The sequence below is a fragment of the Limulus polyphemus genome, unplaced genomic scaffold (assembly GCF_000517525.1).
Source record: "Limulus polyphemus unplaced genomic scaffold, Limulus_polyphemus-2.1.2 Scaffold1113, whole genome shotgun sequence".
Lineage (NCBI taxonomy): Eukaryota > Metazoa > Arthropoda > Merostomata > Xiphosura > Limulidae > Limulus > Limulus polyphemus.
In genome coordinates, this window is record NW_013666723.1 from 199,250 (window position 1) to 223,327 (window position 24,078).

At 36.2% G+C, this 24,078-nt stretch overlaps 1 protein-coding gene across 7 annotated transcripts in view; it reads right to left on the reverse strand.

Moving 5' to 3' along the window:
• Positions 1-24,078, reverse strand: part of LOC106462185 (myosin-2 heavy chain-like) — a 127,474-nt gene that overhangs the window by 24,354 nt on the left and 79,042 nt on the right. For 5 of the 7 annotated variants that reach the window (XM_022389377.1, XM_022389375.1, XM_022389374.1 and 2 more), the window contains exons 2-10: positions 23,118-23,303; positions 19,596-19,692; positions 18,728-18,849; positions 15,845-16,012; positions 14,208-14,375; positions 7,994-11,563; positions 4,383-4,559; positions 2,665-2,885; positions 422-542 (exon numbers count right to left, since the gene is read on the reverse strand). In XM_022389377.1, coding sequence (XP_022245085.1) covers positions 422-542; positions 2,665-2,885; positions 4,383-4,559; positions 7,994-11,563; positions 14,208-14,375; positions 15,845-16,012; positions 18,728-18,849; positions 19,596-19,692; positions 23,118-23,303 — 4,830 coding nt within the window. The remainder of the gene's footprint in view (positions 1-421; positions 543-2,664; positions 2,886-4,382; positions 4,560-7,993; positions 11,564-14,207; positions 14,376-15,844; positions 16,013-18,727; positions 18,850-19,595; positions 19,693-23,117; positions 23,304-24,078) is intronic. The other 2 variants (XM_022389379.1, XM_022389378.1) reach the window with 2 other exon arrangements.

Here is a 24,078-nt window from a genome sequence, read left to right on the forward strand (position 1 = left end):
ATGATAATTAGTGTGCGGACCATTTTCATATATATAGTGCTCTTTGAACACAAATTAGTTAGCATAAATCAGTTAAATGATGAAAAATTAGGTGTCTATTTACTTGTGACCACTCAGTGTATATATTAATAATATAAAAATCCTACTACGTTACCTTGTTTCATTTGATACTAAAATACAACAACTTCCACATCAGAAATTCAGTATTTCAAGACTGATCTATATTGTTTATAGTAATGTCCTGCAACTATTCTACAGTATGGATCTAACAGGAAATGTGAAATACACTAGCAAAGCCCCAATCTACAGTATGGATCTAAACAGGAAATGTGAAATACACTATCAAAGCCCCAATGTACAGTAGGGATCTAAACAGGGAATGTAAAATACACTAACAAAGACCCCCCTTGGTTGTATTTACCTGGCCCTTCTGGGAATCTCTTCTTTGATCAACGTTTCTCCTCCGAGGATCTTCTAACATTGGAACAGCCTGTTGGTTCTTCCTCATACTACTCAGTTTAGCCTCTTTATCTTTCAGGGAGCTGGAAAATAAGAGCGCGTGCGTGATCATGGTATCGTAAGTCTTACAGTAGGACACCCCATGTCTTCTGTTACAAAACATACACATTCAAAATGCCCAGTAACGCATCTTCTACAGTTCTACAAATTAACACGGATACAAAGATGTTTTAATGTTTCTAGTAACCTATACAAATTCTACAGGTTTGTTTTCACTTAAAAATCCTCAGTTCGTTAGTTATGTATCTTATTCGCCAGGAAATATCTCATCTTTTGAACTACAAACAAATCAAAGTTTTTACTCAAAGATGGTATAAGATTTATAATGTGTAGAACTGCAAGCAGTGTTTATATGAAGATGGTTCTACCTCTTTGTGTGAACTTCATGGAAATAAGAGGGCAACTGAGTCATGTAAGAAATAAACTACAGAATATGGGAAAAAACGTTCAGTATTTTAATCTGAACTCTCATTTAATAATAAAGTGATTGATTTTTAAAAAAGCTTCGTTTTCGTAACGTCTAATAATACCCAAAATTTGAATGTAGGTATTAACCATTTATTGGTTAGTGATTATAAAAAAACGTTTTTTTTGTTTTATTTTATTTTATGACCTTTGAGAAGAACGTTTCTGAGTAGACTTGATGATTTACTTTAGTACAAAGCCACGTTAGACTCTCTGCTGTGTCAATCGCCGGGACTCGAACCCCGGATTTTAACGTTGTAAGTCCGTAAAATTATCACTGACAAACCGGGGAACTTCTGTATAAGTCAAGTATGTTCTCACATTATATTTCATTTATTTACTGAAAATACTAGAACAATAATGTTATTTATTTGTTATGCCTTACATCTACTTGTTGAGAACTCACAGAAAACATAGGAATGTGTGAAACAGTTTTTATGTCATGTGTAAGGTTCAGTTGTAAAATACTTAAAACCTTTCAACTTACAAACTTAATGTTTAAAAATATGGGTAGAAACGATTATGTCAGTTATAAGAAAATATAATGAATTTCCTTGATTTTTGAGACAATTCTCTATTTTCACGGTGTCAAATATATCAACAAATCACATTTTTTACCTCTTCCTCCGAATTGTAACGACAATTCTACTTTCTAAAGAAAGTTTGTTTCTTTGTTTGTTCAATTTCAATCAAAGCTACTTGAGGGCTATCTGCGCTATCCGTCCCTAATTTAGAAGTGATAGACTAGAGAGAAGGTTCCTAGTCAACACCACCCACTACCAACTCTTGGACTACCTTTAACCAACGATTGTTTGTTTGAAGTTAAGCACAAAGCTATACGATGGGCTATCTATAGTCTGCCCACCACGGGTATCGAAACCCGATTTTCAGCGAGTTTAGCCTGCAGATTTGCCGCGGAGCCGCTGGAGAGGAATTGTATCACTGAACAATGGAAATTTAAAAGGAAAACAGATAAAGAAAATTGCGAAAAATTAGCTTAAATTGTGACATAAGATACTAATAAATTATTTTTAAATGTGCTAAGTAATATTGACTTAATAGAATACTGTATTCCAAGAAAAGAAAATTAAATATTAATATTTCAAAAGGTATGTTTGTTTGTAGTTTAAACACAAGACTACACAATGGGCTATCTGTAGTCTGCCCACCACGAGTAATCGAAACCCGGTTTATAGCGTTAAAAGTCTGCAGACATACGCTGTACCACCTGGGAGCGTAACCAACGAATAGCTGGGTTTACTGTTACATTATAACGCTGGAAGGTTGGGATGTTCAGTTGCGGATTTGAACCCGCGACCCGCAAATCCTCAAATATATAGTTCAACAAAAAACGCTTTCGCATTCCACGTTTTGGAACCGTGGGTGCGATATAATAGTGACTGTTGAATACCACTTTATCGTTTGACAAGTGTTGGGGTGGGTGGTGTTGATTAGCTGCTTTCCTTATAAGTTTATCACTACTAAATTCGGGACGGCTAGTACAAATAGCCCTCGTGAAGTTTTGCGCGAGTTCCAACAAAGAAGTTCTTTAGATGTTAACAATGATCTATTAACTAATTACACGTCATCAAAAACGTATAGTCAGGAAATATCCTGAACATTAATAGCGATTAAGCTATTCATAAAATCCGTACATTGTACGGGAGAAATAAAGCGTACTCTTGCAGTTCTTTGATACGCTGATTCAGAGCAAACTTTTCTTCCTCTGTGGAGGTCATAATTTGCAGTAACCGCTCGAGTTCAGATGCTGACCGCTTGGACTCCTCTTTCGCCCCGGCTAATTCCTTCTCAGAATCAGTTTTTATTTTCTCCAGTTCAGAGTTTTTCTGCCGAAGTTCTGCCACTTGCTGGGCAAAACCTTCAGCCTGACCTGTCTCTAACTGTAAAAAGGGAATTTTATGCATAATAACCAAATAAAAAGAACGACATATTTTTATACCTTTTCCTGATAATTATGCTATCATTTCGATAAATGGTGTTTTTATTTAGGGAAGACTTGTTCATTATTTATTACACACGTCAAAACAGTTTTATTGAAACTGAAAAAAAAAAAGATAATTAATGTGATATATCAGTGTTCGTTCATATTTATCTGAAGTTCCGATAAGTACTCATTGCTTGTACCTTATTATTAACCCTAACGACAACAATCTGAACTCTGAGTTACAATGTGTTTAATGTTGAACAATAGCTTTCGAATATTAGGATTAAAGTTTCATGAAAAGACCATGAAAGCTTTGTTAGCCTTCCGAAAAGTCTGGAACCGAACCACAGATGATTTGCAGAAACATGTCTGATTAAGTCAAAGCATGAGAAGGTCGAGTTAATCCAAACTTCTATAAAGTTCATTGAAGTGCCTCTGGTTCTGGACTTTTCGGACATACTGTAGATAAAGTATTCACTTTTTTACAACGGGGTCCCTTTAAGAGCTTAAAGGTTTTAGACTTTGATTTTGAAGTTCAAAGTTTCAAAAAGTTTCGACAGTTTACAAAAAAAAATAATTGTTGCTAAGAGTAATTCTCAAAAGCTAACTAGTCAACATTAACATATTTTAATATGTTTGATTTTCTTGATAAACTCCAGAGTATCTCAGAAAGTCTGGTTGCTAACTTGTCAACATTAACATATTTTAATATGTTTGATTTTCTTGATAAACTCCAGAATATCTCAGAAAGTCTGGTTGCTAACTTGTCAACATTAACATATTTTAATATGTTTAATTTTCTTGATAAACTCCAGAATATCTCAGAAAGTCTGGTTGGAAAATTAAAAATATCTATATATATTGTTTGTGATCAGTCTTTGTAATTTCTCACAACAAAGGATTAACCAACACCAGTTTATATAATTCCATATTCTGACACTGAAAAAGTGGGAATTATTATTCACGAACACGAAAACTATGGACATTTAGCCTAAACATTTCTATTTTTTTACAGGCAGGTAATCATTTCACGTTGAATATCAACTTTATGTACTTCATCTGTTGAAGTAAAATTACATAGAGTGTGAGGAGTCAACAGAGAGACAGTAAAATCGTTTACATCTCTTGCTTCTAGTTGTCCCTGGTGGCAAATTAATACATTTTATTGGACATATACACTGTAAATAATCCAACCAACTATTATCATTTTCCCAGAATTTATTGTATAAAAATATAAAAAAGTTAAAATGAAATATAAGTCGTTGAAAAAATGACGTACAAATAAATACGTCAAAAGATTCCAAGTTGAATGTTCTGCGATTTTTAACCAATAGAATAAAAACGACATTATACCATCGAACTGAAAAATCACCAAAGAACATTCTCCAGAAGATCCTTTTTTTATCAACTGTTAAGCTAGGACACGACTAAACACAAAAACATGAACATTAACCTGTGAGAGGGCCATTTCTAACTGATTCAAGTTTTCCTCTCTCTTCTTCAGTTTTTTTTCCAAGTCTTCTGTAATACGCTGTTTCTCTTCCAACTGCCTGTTAAGCTCTCTCAGCTGGGTAGCCTGCTGCTGCTGGTGAGACGCCCCCTGCTGGTTACGGAAGGCTTCCAGATCCAACTATAATGTAAACAGTCCGGTGTTATTCACTAAACTGAATTCTATGAAACATGTTCTTTTTAATTACTAAAAGAAAGAACATAAACACTGAACAATTTGCTGGATTCATGAGCAAATAATACACACCGTCCTGTTAAAAGTACTTGTATACAAGTTAAAGAGAGGGTGGGTCCCAGTGGTCACTTTCCCAAATAATAAGGCATGCTTTAGTGATATAAATTCCGTCGTATATCTATTGTAGCATGACTCCACCATTGTTTCAAACTATTGCCCAATTAAGGAGAAGACGAAGGTTGATTGTGTGTGAGCCAAACTTTTAATGTAATCCTTCCAAAAAGGTTCTATTGAGCTGGTGTCAGTGTTCTAAGCGAGTCATCATAAAACATTCATACTTTTTTATTTCTTTAGAATTATATATGTATTAATTCAAAGTTATTGAAATCGGTGGCATTTATATGTATATGCTTCACAGATAAGTCTCAACCCATCCATCCTTACAGAACACAGCCCATACCACAACATACCACTACAACTGTCCAGATGCGATACAACCAATACATCTGAAACGGTTTACGTGGCACAAACATTTATCAAGATCCGAGACATAACAGGCTTTACACCAAGTAGGACAGCACCAATAGCTTTACTTAAATTGTGTTTGTCCCCAATAAGATAATATTAAGTGTAGCCAACTCAATGTGATTTTTTAAAATAAAATATCTTCCGATTTCTATTTTTTTCTAATCTTATAAGGTAACGGGTTTCATACTCCCACTGGGCCTTTGTCTGAGCCGAATGTTTCTGAAATTGTACCGAACGTTTCTGAAATTCTATCGAATGTTTCTAAAATCGTACCGAACGTTTCTGTAATTGTACCGAATGTTTTTAAAATTGTACCGAATGATTCTGAAATTGTACCGAATGTTTCTGTAATTGTATCGAATGATTCTGAAATTGTACCGAATGTTTCTGAAATTGTACCGAATGTTTCTGAAATTGTACCGAATGTTTCTAAAATTGTATCGAATGATTATGAAATTGTATTGAATGTTTCTGAAATTATATCGAATGTTTCTGAAATTGTACCGAATGTTTCTGATGGTATTGTGTTACCTGTATACTAAACTACCTATCTGATGGGTATCATGTACCTGTATACTAAACTACCTATCTGATGGGTATCAATACAGGTACACGATACCCATCAGATAGGTAGTTTAGTGTACAGGTACACAATACCCATCAGATAGGTAGTTTAGTATACAGGTACACGATACCCATCAGATAGGTAGTGTAGTATACAGGTACAACTAAACTACCTATCTGATGGGTATCGTGTACCTGTATACTAAACTACCTACCTGATGGGTATCGTGTACCTGTATACTAAACTAACGATCTGATTGGTATCGTGCACCTGTATACTAAACTACCTATCTGATGCCTATCACGTTCCTGTACACTAAACTATCTATCTGATGCCTATCACGTACATGTACACTAAACTGCTTATCTGATGCTTATCACGTACCTGTATACTAAACTACCTATCTGATGGGTATCGTGTACCTGTATACTAAACTACCTATCTGATGCATACAGACCAAGCAAAATACGTGTTACATTAGTTACATCCATTAAATACATAACAAACTAACGTATAGTGTTGTGTCGATTATATCATCATAAGTCATATTGTTACATCCATTAATTACGTAAACAATTAACGTATAGTGTTGTGTCCATTATATCATCACAAGTCATGTTAATACATCCATTAAATACATAAACAACTAACGTATAGTGTTGTGTCCATTATATCATCATAAGTCATATTGTTACATCCATTAAATACATAACAAACTAACGTATAGTGTTGTGTCGATTATATCATCACAAGTCATGTTAATACATCCATTAAATACATAAACAACTAACGTTTTGTGTTGTGTCCATTATATCATCACAAGTCATGTTGATACATCCATTAAATACATAACAAACTAACGTATAGTGTTGTGTCCATTATATCATCACAAGTCATGTTAATACATCCATTAAATACATAAACAACTAACGTTTTGTGTTGTGTCCATTATATCATCACAAGTCATGTTGATACATCCATTAAATACATAAACAACTAACGTATAGTGTTGTGTCCATTATATCATCACAAATCATGTTGATACAGCCATTAAATACATAAACAACTAACGTTTTGTGTTGTGTCCATTATATCATCACAAGTCATGTTGTTACATCCATTAAATACATAAAGAGCGTTAATTGTTACGACAAAGCAATTATTTTTGGTGAAATTATTAAAGAAATGATAATATAATATAATAACGTAACGAAATATATACCTGATAATAACATAACGAAGTATATACCTGAAAATAATATAACGAAATATATACTTGAAATAACGTAACGAAACATATAACTGACAATAGCATAACGAAACATATACCTGAAAATAATATAACGAAATATATACTTGAAATAACGTAACGAAACATATAACTGACAATAACATAACGGAACATATACCTGATAATAACGTAACGAAACTTATACCTGATAATAACGTAACGACACATATACATGAAATAATGTAACGAAACATATACCTGATAATAACGTAACGAAACATATGCCTGAAATAATGTAACGAAACATATACCTGATAATAACGTAACGAAACATATACTTGAAATAGGATATGCTTAATTAGCTCAGTGTTTTTCTCACTGATTTGCTGATAAATTAAAGACCAGACTCAAAGAAAACTAAACAAAAACATCTAGCTAATCAAGGTTCGAACCTTGAAATGTAGTATGATTTGACTGTAATTGATAGAGACCTTACTTATGATTATAGTTTCAGTAAGTCAGTTTGTTTGGTGCCTCCATTACCAAGTGGGCCGAACGCTGCCTAATGGCTTGTGTGCCAACCGTGGATCATAGGTTCGTCGGTTCAGGTCCCGTTACCACAAAAAAAATTCCGTTCCCCATTTTGGGTACATGGGTACGTTATAAGAGTGACGATTAAATCTCACAATTCGACTGGAGTAGCCCACGTGTTGGCGGTGAGTGGTGTTGACTAGCTGTCTTTTATTAAATCTGTCACTTGAAAATCAGGGACGTCTAATGCAGATAACTCTACAGTAGCTTTGCGCGAAAGTTGGCATACAATAACGACAAAACAACCAACGATGTTTTATTGCTATGTCCATTAGATCCATATATACAACATTGTCCAGTGTAATTAAAAGTAATCTATCAAGTTTTAAGTTATATCTAGCATCAAATAATACTGGGTGCTAATATACTATGCTAATTATTAGTCTTAACTTATTTTTATGGCTAAATTTCTTACATTTTTAATTTACACAAGAGGTAAAAACATGTAAAGATATCGAAGCTGACCTGTTTCTGTTCTAGTTCTTCTACCAATTTCTCAAGCTGTTGTTGGAAACGTTCCCTCTCTAACGAAAAGTTCCTTGTTTCATCTCGTGATTGTGCTAACTGTTTTTCAAACTTCTGGATTTGGCTGGACATTTTTTTACTTTCTTCTTTCTGTTTTTCTAGATCTTCATGTAATTGTTCTATTTCTCTTTCGTATTCTTCACTTGTCCAATGACTTTCATCAATTTGACTCAGTTGGTCTCTGTATCTCTGAATCTCTTGGATCAGTCTCTGGCTTTCGGCCTTTTGATTCTGAAGTTCCTGTTGAAGGTTCTCGATCTCTCTTTGATCATTCTCCCCCGACAGAGGTCTATCAGCTAGCAGTTTGTTTTTCATTTCTTTTCTTTCTTCATTTGTCTTTTCTAACTCAGCCTTAACATCTTCCACCTGCCTCTGGTAGTTGGAAACAGCTTCCATGGCCCATCTTAGTTTTTGTTGTAATTCTTGATTATGAGTTTCGGTCTTTTGTAGTTGGTACTCAACTTTCTCTGCTTGCTTCTGCATCTTCTGCAACTCTTGTTTCGACTTATCAAGCTCTGCTTTAGAAATATGTTGTGAGTCTTGCATTCTCCCCAATGTTGACTTTGTGTTTTGAATATCTTGTTGGTATTGCAATGTCTCCTGCTGCAATCCTTCCCGTTCCTCCTCGGCACAGTACAGCTCATCCTGAGATTTATCAAGCTTATCCCTCAGTCGCCCAATTTCCTCTTCTAGCCTACCAATTTCCTCTTTAGAACTCTCTTGATCCTGATGATAACCAGCAATATATTTATCAGCATCATCTAAATCTTGCTCTAGCCTCTCCACTTGTATTTGAAGTCGGTTGTTCTCTGCAAGCGATTGTTGGAGTTCATATTCAACTTTATTTAATTGTTGCCTCAACTTCTCAGTTTCTTCTGCGTCACTGCTATACCTGGTCTGTTCTTGACTTGTGCGAAAAGTCTCCAGCTTGCCAAGAGCATCTCCTAAGCGTGTCTCTAGATCATTCACTCCTTCTTGAAGTGACTCCTTCTCCCTCCTGATTTTCTCTAGTTCCAATTCCTTTTTCTCAAAATTGTCTTTCATTTTCTCTGCCTCAACAACCATTTTTTCAAAATCAATTTTATGCCTTCCCTCATATGACGACACCCTATGAATCTTAGGTTGGCCTGCTTCTAACTCGTACTGTAGGCTCTCGATCTCTCTCTGCTGTCGTAATTTCGTTTCTTGAAGTTGGTTAATATCATGTAAGGCTCTTTCATATTTGTCTTTTATTTTTTCGACTTCGATGCACAACTTCTCCGTTTCTTCGTAACTTTTATAGTTTTCAGTTTGTGCTACAACATTTCCATTGCGTTTAAGATCATATTCCCGGATTGTCTTTAATTCTAAATTTAATCTTTCCTTCTCCTCGTTTGCTTTGTCCAGGTCTGCAAGTGCTTTGTCATACTTATCTTTCACTTTCTCAAAATCAACATACATCCTTTCCACTTCTGACTGAGATTTATCCTGTACTGTTTGATATTTAAAAAGTTGAGTTTGGTATCTCTCTAATTCCAACTGTATATTTTCCTTGTCCGTCTGTATCCGATCTTTTTCATTTTGGGTTTTCCTCAACTCTACCTGACATCTGTCCAATTTTTCATACACCTTTTCCAACTCTACGTGCATTCTGGCAACCTCTTCTTGTGACTTTTCGTGACTGGTTTGCGTCTTTCCAACTTGTGTTTGTAATCTGTCCAGTTCTATGGACATTCGGTCCACTTCCGCTTGTAACTTATCTCGCTCTGACTGAATTCGTCTTAATTCTACTTGAGATTTCTCATACCTGTCTCGAACTACCTCGAGGTCCATCTGGCATCTGTCGAGCTCGTTTCTCAACTTTTCCTCAGACTCTTTTGTTTTTGAAAGCTGTGAGCTGGTTCTTGAATACATCTCTTCTAGCCCTTCGAGTTCATCTTGTGTCTTTTTGTAGTCTTCTTTTGTTTTGTTTGTAACAACTATAGCTTTTTCTAATTCTATATTTAGTCTGTCTACTTCTGCTTGTGCTTGGTGATACCTAGATTGGATTTTGAACGTTTCTGATTGGCTCCTTTCTAGCTTCCCTTGAAGTTTCTCACATTCAACCCTTGTCATTTCTTTATCTTCTTGCAGCTTCTGTAACTGCTGCTGTAGTTTGTCATGCTTTTCTTTCAACACTCTGTTCTCTGTATGGGCAGTGTCATAATCTGCGTGATACCGCTCTAGTTGGTTCTGAGACTTCTCAAACCTTTCTTTGATGACCTCAAACTCCGCCTGAGTATTTTCTTTTTCTTTGTTAGACTTATTCAGCTGTGCTTGAAGCAGGTCTACTCTTTCCTGAAGTTTCTCGATCTCATGGTGAGAAAGGTCCTTGTCCCGTTGCAGGCGCTGTAACTGTGACTGTGCTCTTTCGTGCTTCTCCTTCAGCTTCTCAGCTTCAATCAGCGCCACCTCTTTCTCGCGCTGATGTTTCTGAGTTTGACTCTGTAATTGATAAACCTGCGACTGTACGCTCTCCATCTCGCATTGTGCTTGTTCTCTTTCAGTTTGATGTCTACGTATTTCACTGTTGGCCTTATCCAGTTTTTCCTGAATTCTATCACAATCTAGCTGAGCTTTATCTAAAGTCGCCTGGGTCTTTTCGTGTTGTAGTTGGGTTTTGACGAGAGATCCCTGGACCCTTTCAAGCTCATTGCGAAGCTTCTCTGTCTCGGCTATGGATACGTCTCGCTCTGATTGGCTACGAGCAACCAATGCTTGAACTCTGTCGTATTCCTCTTGGAGGTTTTGACTTTCGGCCTGTGCATTCTCTAACTTTGCTTTCAAACGATACACTTCACCCTGAGACCTCTCAATCTTTTCTTGAAGCTGTTCCACCTCTCCTCGTGCTCTATCTTGTTCTGCCTGGTTCATTCGAAGTTCGGCCTGCGCGCGACGTAATTCCGACTGGGCCTTTTCTAATCTCTCTTGTAGCCGCTCCGCTTCATCCGACTGGTACACGCTTGACTTGCCGTAGGAATCTCGAGACTTACTTAACTCTGCTTTTAGCCATTCGTTCTGTTCTCTCAGCCGTTCAGTCTCCAGGGTGAGCCAGGAGCTTTCTCCTTTTCCCTTTTCCCATTCAATCTGGGACTTGTTTACTTCTGACTGTAACTTCTCCAGCTCTGCTCTGGCTTGACCAAGCTCCGACTGGGAGTTTTCTAATCTCACCTCAACACGGTCCTTCTCTGCAGCTGCCTTTTCGAGCTTCATCTGAAGCTTGTCCATTTCACTCTCGAGAGCGTGCATCTTCATTTTGTATTCTGCTATTTCACGCTCGTGCAGCTCGCGCTCTTCGTTCCGTTCCTGTTCAGCACGGTCTCGTTGTTCTCGTAATTGAACATTTTGTTTCTCCTTGTCACTAATGGCCTCCTCTAAACTGGACAAAGCTCCTTCTGAAGAAGAATGATGAGCCTGCATAGCGGTCAGTCGGGCTCTTGCCATGTCCACCTGATTGTCCTTCTCTCGTAGCAAGTCTTCGAGATTCTCAATCTGGTTTTAAATTTTAAAAACAATTCTGTTACAATAAAATATACTCGAACTAAACAGATTACAGCCTAGTTCAAAATCCTAATTACAAAAATCTTAAATAGTTACTATAATTTTACAAATTGACCAAGTATTCATATTTGTAATATTTAATTTCTCTTAACAAAGTTATATCCTGTTCTTCAAATATTATCCAACTCCTTCCAGAGGAATACCAAATACATTACAAAGATCTCCGTGAATATTTACTTTCGCCCCTTTCTATTTTTGTTTTCACTGGCCATGCCATTAGATCACCCACTCTCTCTGAGACAGTCCATTTCACACAGGGAGCATCCACAGGCCCTGGGTGGTGAGAGAGGTGAGCACAAGCACGTTCACGTTCTTCAGCAAAACATGAAGTCGAGAGGATAAATTTTGAAAAATATCGAACTTACTTGTTGATCTCAGAGGTTTATGATAACAGGTTTTCTGATTAAAACAATTCTTGTATTGTACTTTGGAAATATTACCTGAAGGATAAAATATGATAATGTTATATGAAGTTTAGAATATGATAATGTTACCTGAAGGATAGAATAGAATCCTACCTTTTTAACTCCATCTCATCACCAATATTACCCTATGTAATAACAAACTTTGCATTACGTCTCCTCCATCTCATTACCAACATTACCTTATGTAATAGCACAGCCTGCATTACGTCTCCTCCATCTCATTACCAACATTACCTTATGTAATAGCACAGCCTGCATTACGTCTCCTCCATCTCATTACCAACATTACCTTATGTAATAGCACAGCCTGCATTGCGTCTGCTTCTTCTCATTATTTCCCAATGTTGAACCAAACTTGGCAGTTGGAGTCGAGGTAGCCAAGAAGGATGTCTTTATTTATATGATGTAGTCCTTTTACTAAGGGGGGGGGCTAAAATGCGCCCAGAATGACACCCAGGTATGATGACACGATGCTTAACTTCAAATATAAGACGTTATGATGTGATGGTTAATCCCACTTTTTGGCAAAAAGTAGCCCAAAAGTTGGCGTCGGGTGTTGTTAACTAGCTGCCTTGCCTCTAGTCAATAACTTATAATTTAGGAACGGCTAGCAGCGTCGGGTGTAGTTGACTAACTCACTACTGTCTAGTCTATCACTGATAATTTAGGAACGGTTACCAGCGTCGGGTGTAGTTGACTAACTGACTACTGTCTGGTATATCACTGCAAAATTAGGGACGGCTAGTCGCGTTGGGTGTTGTTGACTAGCTGACTACTGTCTGGTCTATCACTGCAAAATTAGGGACGGCTAGTAAAAAAAACCCAACGCTGCTAGTCGTCCCTAATTTTGCAGTGATAGACTAGAGGGAAGGCAGCTAGTCAACAACACCCAACGCGATTAGCTGCCTCCCCTCTGGTCTATCACTTCTAAATTAGGGACGACTAGATCAGATAGCCCTCGTGCAGCTTTGCGCGAAATTTAATAAACAAACAAACAAACTACATCATTTCAGCCTTTACATAAAAAATAGCAAAAGAAACTGGGATGTTTAATTTATTGAGATACATTTTAGAATATTTATGAATTTTAAGAAATGATCATTTTTTTAAAGATTATATTTTATAGGTTCGTCTTTGGATTCAAAAGAAAAACACGTTTATTTCTCTTACTAATCCTTTCTACCCATCACAAGCCACTGTGTAGGCCCGGCATGGCCAGGTGGTTAGGGCGCTCGACTCGCAATCTGAGGGTCGCGGGTTCGAATCCCTGTCACACCAAACATGCTCGCCCTTTCAGCCGTGGGGGCGTTATAATGTGATGGTCAATCCCACCATTCGTTGGTGAAAGAGTAGCCCAAGAGTTGGCGGTGGGTGGTGATGACTAGTTGCCTTCCCTCTAGTCTTACACTACTAAATTGGGGACGGCTAGCGCAGATAGCCCTCGTGTAGCTTTGCGCTAAATTCAAAATCAACCACAAGCCACTGTGCATTGGCATGTGGGTTCCCAAAGTTTCTCAGCACAAGGCATTCACCCACAAACGTGCATCATCCTGACTGAGCCCCCACCCACACCATACAATACAACTATAGATAATGAGTACTTCAACAGTACTGTGTAACTTGTGTATTTGCCACGACCTCCGTGCCACTTTCCTTAACAGTACTGTGTATTTGCTACGATCCACGGGGCCCCTAGATTGGAAAACCCTGGTTAGAGTACTAATGAATATGCTGACAAAAAGAAAGCTGGATATTTAATAGACTGGGTTTCGTTTGTTGGTGACTCATTCAGTAGATGTTAGTGTAAAAGAATCGCAGTAACGTTTTATTCCTCTGGCTGTCTCTTTGGAAGACACAAAGTGACGTCTTGACACGATTCTACAAACTTTTTGTGTATCGTCAGTGTTTCATAAATTTTCTTAATAAAACAACATGAAATACAACATCATTGAACTTCACTAAGAAACTTTAGCCACATTCAAAGGTCGAGTCGTCATGACTGCGTTGAATAAATATCTCACATTTATAACAGAAGTCCTGTTCTGTATACCCCCCCCCCACCTTTCACATTTATAACAGAAGTCCTGTTCTGTATACCCCCCCCCCACCTTTCACATTTATAACCGAAGTCCTGTTCTGTATACACCCACCTTTCTTTGAAGAACATTAATTTTTCGGTCTTTGATCTCCATGTGGTCCCTGAGTTCTTGAACTTCTTGACTCAGTCTATTCTTTTCCTGAGTTGCTGTGGTGGCCTGTTGAGTCTTTTTCTCGATGTTAGCATTTTTCTCTTCTAACTTTTGTCTCATTTCTTCTACCTAAACCCAAACGTTTTGTTGATTCGCATGGGTATATCAAAGTCACAATTCCACAAAAAAAAAAAAAGGCTTAACGTTTCGGAAATAGTTTAATAAAAAAACTGGCACATTGGCTCTTTTAAATGAATGTTTATATATCATTTATATATCAAAGTACAAACCTCTTGATAGCTTATATCATTTGGCCAATATGGAACTTTCAAATTTTCTAAGAATAATTCTCATGTTATCTAAAAACAAAAAATCAAAGCCTAACCTTTTCGTGTTATATAGAATATTTCAAACCTCTGACTAGAATTGTTTTTATTCTCTGCGTCACTAAAGTTACATTGTTTTTTAAAGATATGAATCCTATTTTATAGTGGGATTTTACTTCGTGTTTAGTGACCATTTCACATTAACCTTATCATTCAGATAACTTTTTCTTACAATGATTTATTGGTTGCTGTTTTGTACTTGTTTGGACGAAATTCTAAACTTTAAAATATTAGAAGAGACGTTATTTTGTTTACTTTATTTCAGAAAATTTACATTACATCTATTTTTACATGACATCTATTTCTCTGTAGTTGAACAAAACTTTTTTCTATCTTTTGGTCTGTTTTAGAGCAAAGCCACATTGGGCTAATCTTTGATAGGTTGTTTAGGCAGAGTATCCATAATGAATATAAGTTTCAAATGAACAGAAACCTACAAATGTAGAGGACAACGTTTCGAAAGTCTGACGCGGAAGACTTTCGAAACATCTTCCTCTACATTTGTAGGTTTCTACAACAGGCAGTTGCTGTCCATTTGAAACTTATATTCACATTGGGTTATTTGCTGTGTCTACCACGAAGAATCGAATACCGGATTTTAGCGTTGCAAGCCAGCAAACTAAAACGCTGTTTCAGGGGGGATCCTACCTTTCGATAATACTTTGTCATATCTTTCTTTAACAACTTGTGCTATGGGATTATTCTTAGAAAATCTGATGAATTCAGACACATATTATACAAGTCCAAGGAAAAAAACCGTTCCTTGATTACCTGAGTAATCAAGATACCAGTTCTTATCGTTGAAGGAAAAAGTAACTGACAGTTATTTTGTTTGGATACCAAAGTCATTACCTATCGTGGATACTTTCAAGTTGATTGCTTTCATCAGAAAACTTTTTTTCTGGATTATACTCCCATTTTAAGAGCTTTATTCCAGGGCATTTAATAAAAAAAATAGTCAAAACTCTCATCCATAGACCATAGAAAATAGCTATCTCGAGAGCTTTTTCAAAAAGAATTTATCAAAAACAAATGCTTCATTACTTGTAAGTCTTCTCGAGTGAGAAATTCTATGATTAATTCTACTGATCTTTCAATTAGAGAGACAGATTAATGATTTTTTGCCACCAGGTGGTTTATAGCCTATCAACAACGTAGCTTATACAAGTACTAAGTTATATCTATTTTGAGTATCTGTTTAAAGTTTCGTACGTCAGACTGGAGCATATTGTAATGTTCTTCCTTAGCAAACAGCGATTCTTTAAGAACAGCAATGTGACGCTGGTAGTCCTGATGTTGTTCATCAAGGGTCCTCATCTTTGCATTCATAGCCATAATTTCTTGGTCTCGCCTGTTCACCTCGTATCGTAACTCGTCCACCTATCAAATGCGATAAAAAATTTTATAAACAAATTATAGAAGGCGCTGTTTACATTTCTACAGCGTGAGTGGGAACCAACCGATATATATATAACACAAAATATAGAAGACGTCAGCTAAATATTTACAGAGTGATTTGGAAATAACTGATATATATATATAACAAAAAATAGAAGGCGTCATCTAAATATTTACTGAGTGATTTGGAAATAATCGATATATATATATATATATATTATAATCTCCATAATTCCACAACTTATCAATCAATAACAATATTCGGTAGAGGAAACAACCATAAAAATAAATTAATCCAGAGTTAAAAATAATTATCACTAGAGGGCGATGGTCGCGAAATTCGAACAACCAACACGTCAACAATGTTTATGTGACATGTTTATTCTTATACAGCTGAATGATATCGTTCGACTTCCAAGAGTTGCACTTTATTTAGTTTCTTGTGATATATTTCAAGTCCGTCAAGGTTGCGGGCACATTAAAGAACTCAGATGATCCATAGCCAAAAACCAGCAAAGGAGACTTTGATGGTCAGGTGTGTTGAAAATCACTGCTCGATCCCTAAAATCTTGTCTCTACGGTCCGTACACCTGGGAGGGGTGAGAACTGGTTCATTCAAGTCCTCTTCTCTGAAGTATAAGAATGATAAGAAACTCCAGCAACTGATCCTCCTTGATCATATGTGTTCGTAAGCTCCCGATAAGCCTAATGGTTACACTCTTACTTCGACGCTTTATGACATTGATTCTCAAACTGTGGTACGTGGCGCTAGTGTCGGTGATACGTGAAAAATTTAATTAAGAAAAGTTATAAAATTTGTAATAAGCCTAATATGAGCTTCTTGTGTACATCTACAGACTATTCTCCTCACTTCTGGATTTGCCACCTGTTTTCTTCCCTTCGAATTGACAAGAATCACATCAAATATTATTCAATTGTGGCAGAAAAAAACATTCACAATCTTCCCACTAATGGGTACGTGTTTAAAATATTAATTTTTGTTACTTGGTTTTTCGTTTGTGTTTTTGTTTAATTTAACCTGAATTTGTAATTAAAAAAAGGATTAAACACAAAGTGGTAAAAAGATCGAGAACTACTGCTTTACAAGAACAATTCTAATGTTGAGAGACAAGCTGCCAGGGATATTTCATGATCTAGAATAATTCTAATGTTGAGAGACAAGCTGCCAGGGATATTTCATGATCTAGAATAATTCTAATGTTGAAAGACAAGCTGCCAGGGATATTTCATGATCTAGAATAATTCTAATGTTGAGAGACAAGCTGCCAGGGATATTTCATGATCTAGAATAATTCTAATGTTGAGAGACAAGCTGCCAGGGATATTTCGTGACCTAGAATAATTGTAATGTTTCATAATATTTCATGATCTTTTTATACAGTCTCCGCTATGCAAGTTTCACTATAGTGTGTCCTCCAGTGGGAAAGCGGTAAGTCTACAGACTTACAACGCTAAATTCCGGAGTTCGATTCCTCTCGGTGGACACCCAATGTGGCTTTGTTTTAAACACAAACAAGCACTATAACGCTTCCTTGTGATAGTGAAATCCCATTCCCATCATCTGATCACTTCGTCAACCATTATAGTCCAGTGAAGATAAGTTTTTGAGTTGTTGAAGGTATAATAACTTTATCAAAACACTTTCATATATCTATTAGCACTATTAAATACGTTCCTATTAAATATCCACTGGGAATTATTACAATATACACAAACAGAAAAACACGTCTAAAATGTATGTTTTCTGCCGTAATTAATATTTTTTAATTGAGCGTTTTATACGAGAAGGCAGAAATATGTGCCTTTTGAAGCTCAAATTTACTTATTTTTTGAAATAAGGACAATACAGAGACAATTACAGACTACAACAATTTACTAATTCATAGATTTTACGAAATTTTAATATTTAAAACACATTCAAACAGTAAGGCAAATTATCATATCAGTTAATTGTATTTTTGTCAGTACACAAACTGGTCAATAGATGTCCACGTACACTTAATTAAGTAAATTCAGGATTTCCCTGCTTGTTTAATTTACTGGAGCACACTTTACATAATACTCAGGTAATTAGGGCCAACTGGCCCGAGCCTCAAGCTCAAAGGGAGCCTCAAATTTAGACACTTGTTATTTTTTGCATCTATTAAACTTGTTTTTATGTGCTTCCTAATCACACCAAAATGTGATACACACTCTTAGCTTAGAGCTGAAAATTATATATACAAATTATGTTTCACTTTTCTTTTGGGCTAATGATTGGCTTATTTTGTTTTCATGTCTTATTTTTATTTTTTATTATTACAGCCACGGGCCTCAAAAGATAAAAGTGGCCCGGTCCTCTCTGAACAAAGGCTATCACCGCACATTTGTCCCTAATTTTGAACCGATAGGATAGAGATAAGTCAGCTAATCAACAGAACCCACCGCCAATTCTTAGGCTAATCTTGCCTGATGGAACAGTGGGATTTAACTGTCACTCCTATAACGTACCCAGGACCTCGAAGATCGTTGTACATTTTTGCGTCAAACTCTTGCGAGCCAAAAATCCTCGGTTTCACAGTCTAGGTCACGCCCGATACATCAATTGGAATTACTGTTGTAATGGTTATGTGCTAACGGAAAAACAACACATCAAACTTGTGGTATATCAGAGTCCACTTTGTACAGTAAGCTGACCTTTCCGAACTCTCGGTCTTTGCTTTCTAACAGTCCTTCTAGATGGCGTGCTTTAGCCTCAGCTTCTATATACTTGTTTTTAAGTCTCTCCATTTCAAGTCGTTCTTCTTCCCTCAGCTTACCTAGAGACAAGATTATATTTTAAACACTACCTCTGGACTTAGACATAAGAAATAACGTTAAGTGTCCACCACCCGTCTCAGTGACATATTAGTTATTTTGATTTTGTCTAATAATTCTGGTGCAAAGTTACACAAGAGCTATCTGGGGCTAATTATTTACTCCTCACCCTTGCTGGTCAATTATTTCCACTGAAAATTGATATAGGAAAAAACCCGTTAAAGTACTGAATATAATAAAACAAATATATGAACCCCATCGGTATAAAAACAAGTCGGTAACTTAAGGGTTATCAATGAGTTTCCTTACTTGGTTATTTCTAATATTTAGTTGTATTAGACGACTGGTGATAACCCGGAGTTTAACACGTGCACAGATAATGATTTCCCACTGTTTTTTTTCCTTCTTCTTTATTCATTGAACAGAATAATTAAAAGTAGTGCTCTTATTTTTCTCGTATTCATAAGTAAACATCTATTTCTGGTTTAATAATCTTTTTTAATAATCTGTTGTAAGCTTCGCTATAATTCTTTGTCTTATTGTTCTCATATTGATAACATATGTAACAAGTCTTAAGGTGTCAACTGGGTGATAGAAATCTATTTTCGTTTCCTTATTCGTAATATTTTAATAAAGACTCAAACGGGACCAGATAAGAGTGAGTCTGTTCATGTTATCATGTCTTTAATCTTACCTCACAAAGTAAAACTATAGTTTTGAGTTCAGGATACGTTGTAAATAAAAGTACCTGTGCCTTTACTATGGTGAATCTCCATTAGTCTCTTGACGTTCTCTTCTTTGGATATTAGCATCTGTTTTTGATTTTCATTTCTCATCTCCAAGTCCTGTACAAAGTCAAAGTCTAAATAAATATAACTTACATAAAATTTGTATTTTAATTTTAACTGTATCTTTTGCCACACAGGTGATAAACAGACAATTCAGAGACCCCAGAACTTAGGCTTAACACTATAACTAATTTTGAGCTGCTGAACTATTCAGCAGCATCAATCACCTATTTGTAAGGCTACTGACTGACAGTCAGAGTTATGGCAACCTCACTTCTTTAATGGACTCTAGAACTTTGGACCTTCCGTATAACAGCCTTGGATGTTAACATCTGGGCCAATAGAAGTTATAAGCCAGTGAATGGTACATGTGTTTGGTTTACATGTGTTGTCTGACGTAGAACATTTTCAACAAAACCATTTTGTTTATAGCATTTATAGCAGGCCTGTAGTACGTTTATTATGATAATCTAAAGGAAATGATTCGTAAGATACATTACCTTGGATCTGCCAATAAAATAAGATCATTAGTCTGTCTAGACAATATTGTTTACTTCACGTACTAAGAATGTAAGGTTAGAAATCCAATCGGAACTATCTGTAAGAAAACCAAAGGTTTAAATATAATTTAAGTTGATTATGTTTTTAATTATTGGTAAGAAATAATGAAATTCTAAATGTAAAAACGATACATATTCATAACATTAACTATGTTAATCATACATAGGTGGTGGTTATAGAGTTAATGTAGACATACAGGCTAAATAATGCGTAAAAAATCACGGAGGGTACATTGCAATAGTTTCTGGAAGTGGCACTAGAGGGCACTGCACATGCAAATTAGACTGGAATGAAACGGAAAAAATAGAAGGCCAAGTAAGATGTTAAGTCGGAACAACAGATTGTGTTGGTGGACCATCACAATGGCTGCATTACAGGAGCAGAAATCCAGGCATACTGCTGCAAACAACAGTTGTTGTCTCAGCAATCACTTTTATCATCCTGGCCATTATACTTCTCCAGCCTCACCCTCTGTTTAGTACTGATTATGGAGATTCTTTGTAGCAGATGACAGGGCGATTCCTGGTGAGATATTACTAATTTCAATAACAATTTTCAGGGAGGATGCAGTAATAGGAAATTGTGGTATGAACACTGAACGTTTGCTCCTAGTGGAATGAATTATTTATCCATCTATAAGTATTTAACAAAATATTTTACAAATACGTTAAAAAGTTCGCCCTAGCATGTGTGCCTGCCTGTACATTACACATTTCGCCCCATAGAATATTATAACTGGCTTTATAAAAAAAACCTGTATATATATATATATATATATATATATAATTTGAACTAAAGCACCCACATCCCCAAATTGCAGATTGTAATTTGTTTGTGGTAGCAACAAGGTACGAATCATGGATCATAGTCCAACACCCTATTCACTGAGCCATCACTAAGGCACGAATAATGGACCATAGTCCAACACCCTACTCACTGAGCCATCACTAAGGCACGAATCATGGACCATAGTCCAACACCCTACTCAGTGGCCACCACTAAGGCACGAATCATGGACCATAGTCCAACACCCTACTCACTGGGCCACCACTGAGGCACGAATCATGGACCATAGTCCAACACCCTACTCACTGGGCCACCACTAAGGCACGAATCATGGACCATAGTCCAACACCCTACTCAGTGGCCACCACTAAGGCACGAATCAGGGACCATAGTCCAACACCCTACTCACTGGGCCACCACTAAGGCACGAATCATGAACCATAGTCCAACACCCTACTCACTGGCCACCACTATAACAAAACAAAACGACTTTTATGCAAGTTAAGGATATGACGATCAAGTCTAATGATCTGAAATGCAAAATGATTGTTTTTTAAGCCTATACATACTTTACAAGAATAACGAACCAAGTCCTGTGATACTTTCTCAACCTTTAATTCCACTCTATCTAATAGCCACTATTATGCACTATTGTCCAGCACTGTATCTTATATTGTAGTAGATAGACAGCAAGACCAATGTCAGATTATGTACCTTAAAAAGAATTTCATTGCACATGGATGTCAGCTGTTATTATCATCTTTAATCAGACCGAGAGTATAAAAGTCAACTAGAGCTGCATGAGGAGACATGACATTAGGGGGCATGACATGAGGGGACATGTGGTGTAGTGCAATTACTCTGCTTCCTGTTTTTCCTTCCTCACGAAATGAACCGTTGATTAAGAGGCGCGGTAGGATGTTGGTAAATCTTTACCAGCTAACCGTTGATTTAGAGGAGTGGTAGTATGTTGGTAAATATTTACCAACTTGAAATCCCTTTCATTTCCTTGTTAACATTAATAGCTGATATGCCCAGATCCACCATAACAGTTTTTGGGGTTGGAATATACCCAGATTCATCGCAATGTTTTTTTTGGGGGGTGGGGGGTGGAGATTTCCCTTTTGTAATGTAGCCTTCACTTACGAATGTGAGTATTGCTAAGAACTGAATCTACATCGTTTAATAAACTCACTATTTCACATTTTTCTTCAGTAAATGGTATGGCAAGCTCTTCCAACCATTAGATACCCATAACAGTCATGTACCGTCTAGTGTTTCGCTATTGAAGTTAAATATATGTGTGTTAATCATACCACACATTGAACAACGGCTAACAAATACTGATTTAACGCATGCAGTTCTGATTTAGCACAAGCAGATATGATTTAGCACATGCAGATCGTTCCTACAATGTGTAAATAATCCTCTGTACTGATCTCACAGTTGTCAGTTTGAAGTGAATCACATAGTTAAAGTGCCTGAAAAGTCCCATGAACCACAGCTAGATCTCAAAGAAGACGTGTATGTTTCAATTAGGTAGAGTTGGCCAAACCCAGCAGGCTAACGTAAAATAGCTTGGACAAAGCAGGCCATTAACCATAACATAAGCATTCCATCGTTATGTGTCAATCGTATGGTACACGTTCCGAGACTGAGTCAGATGTTCACAGTCGCAACTGGACACTGTGTTAGTGCACAAATTATTACACCATACTTTACAAAGAAATTGGAAGGAGTGTCCTGCACTATAACTGCATATAACATCAGTATGGGGCTACTCTTGTTGCTCGTGGTAACCATGCTACACGTTGCATACCAATGATTTGAGAGGGGAGTGACATTTGCTATAACAGTAGTTTTGCCTTATCATAGATATAGTATTATAAATTCCTATTATCCTTTAATTACTTTATAAAATATATATCAAGACGTATCTAATTTATCACTGACAGAGAATTTCATACACGATCAGCCACAAAGTTACAAAATGTTAGAGAATTCCATAATGCTAAATCTTTGCTCTTTCTTTAACTAATCCTAAACTTTACCTGTGACAAGTTTTTAAATTATTTTTACTTAAGCTGTTTAAAAGCATAATCCTGCATAAAACAAAGCAAGACAGGGGTGAATACCTTGACAGTTTCTCTCAACAGAAACATTTCTTTCCTCATATGTTCCTTTTCGTTGTAGAGGTCTTTAAGATGTTGTTGAACTTCAGTTTCCTGACCTTTCATGTGAGCATTCCGGAGTTCCTCCTCTAACTGGTGAATCAGTTGACACTGCTTCTGTAGAAGACGGTCATTAGCAGGTGAACGCTGCTAAAACATCCATCAACACACAAACAGATGTAAAACATCCAATAATATACAAACTGTTATAAAATATCAGTCAACATCAATTGTTGTAAGACATCCAATAATATACAAACTGTTATAAAATATCAGTCAACATTAATTGTTGTAAAACATCCAATAATATACAAACTGTTATAAAATATCCGTCAACATTAATTGTTGTAAAACATCCAATAATATACAAACTGTTGTAAAACATAGGTCAACATGCAAATTATTGTGAAACATCTTATATCGCATTAACTGTTGTAAAACATCCAATAACATATAAATTGTTGTAGAACATCCCCTAACACATACTGTTGTAGAACATCCCCTAACACATACTGTTGTAAAACATCCCATAACACATAAACTGTTGTAAAACATCCAATAACACATAAACTGTTGTAAAGCATCCAATAACGCATAAACTGTTGTAAAGCATCCAGTAACACATAAACTGTGGTAAAACATCCCCTAACACATACTGTTGTAAAACATCAAATAACACAAAAACTGTTGTAAAACATCCCATGACACATAAACTGGTGTAAAACATCAAATAACATATAAACTATGGTAAAACATCCCCTAACACATAAACTGTTGTGAAACATCCAATAACACATAAACACACTAAAACTTGAACAATGATGAAATATTAATAAACAAACAAAGTGTAATACAATGGCACAAACCTTTGGATATTTATTATCACACATTATGTGGTAAAATATTCATAATACATAATTTGTTG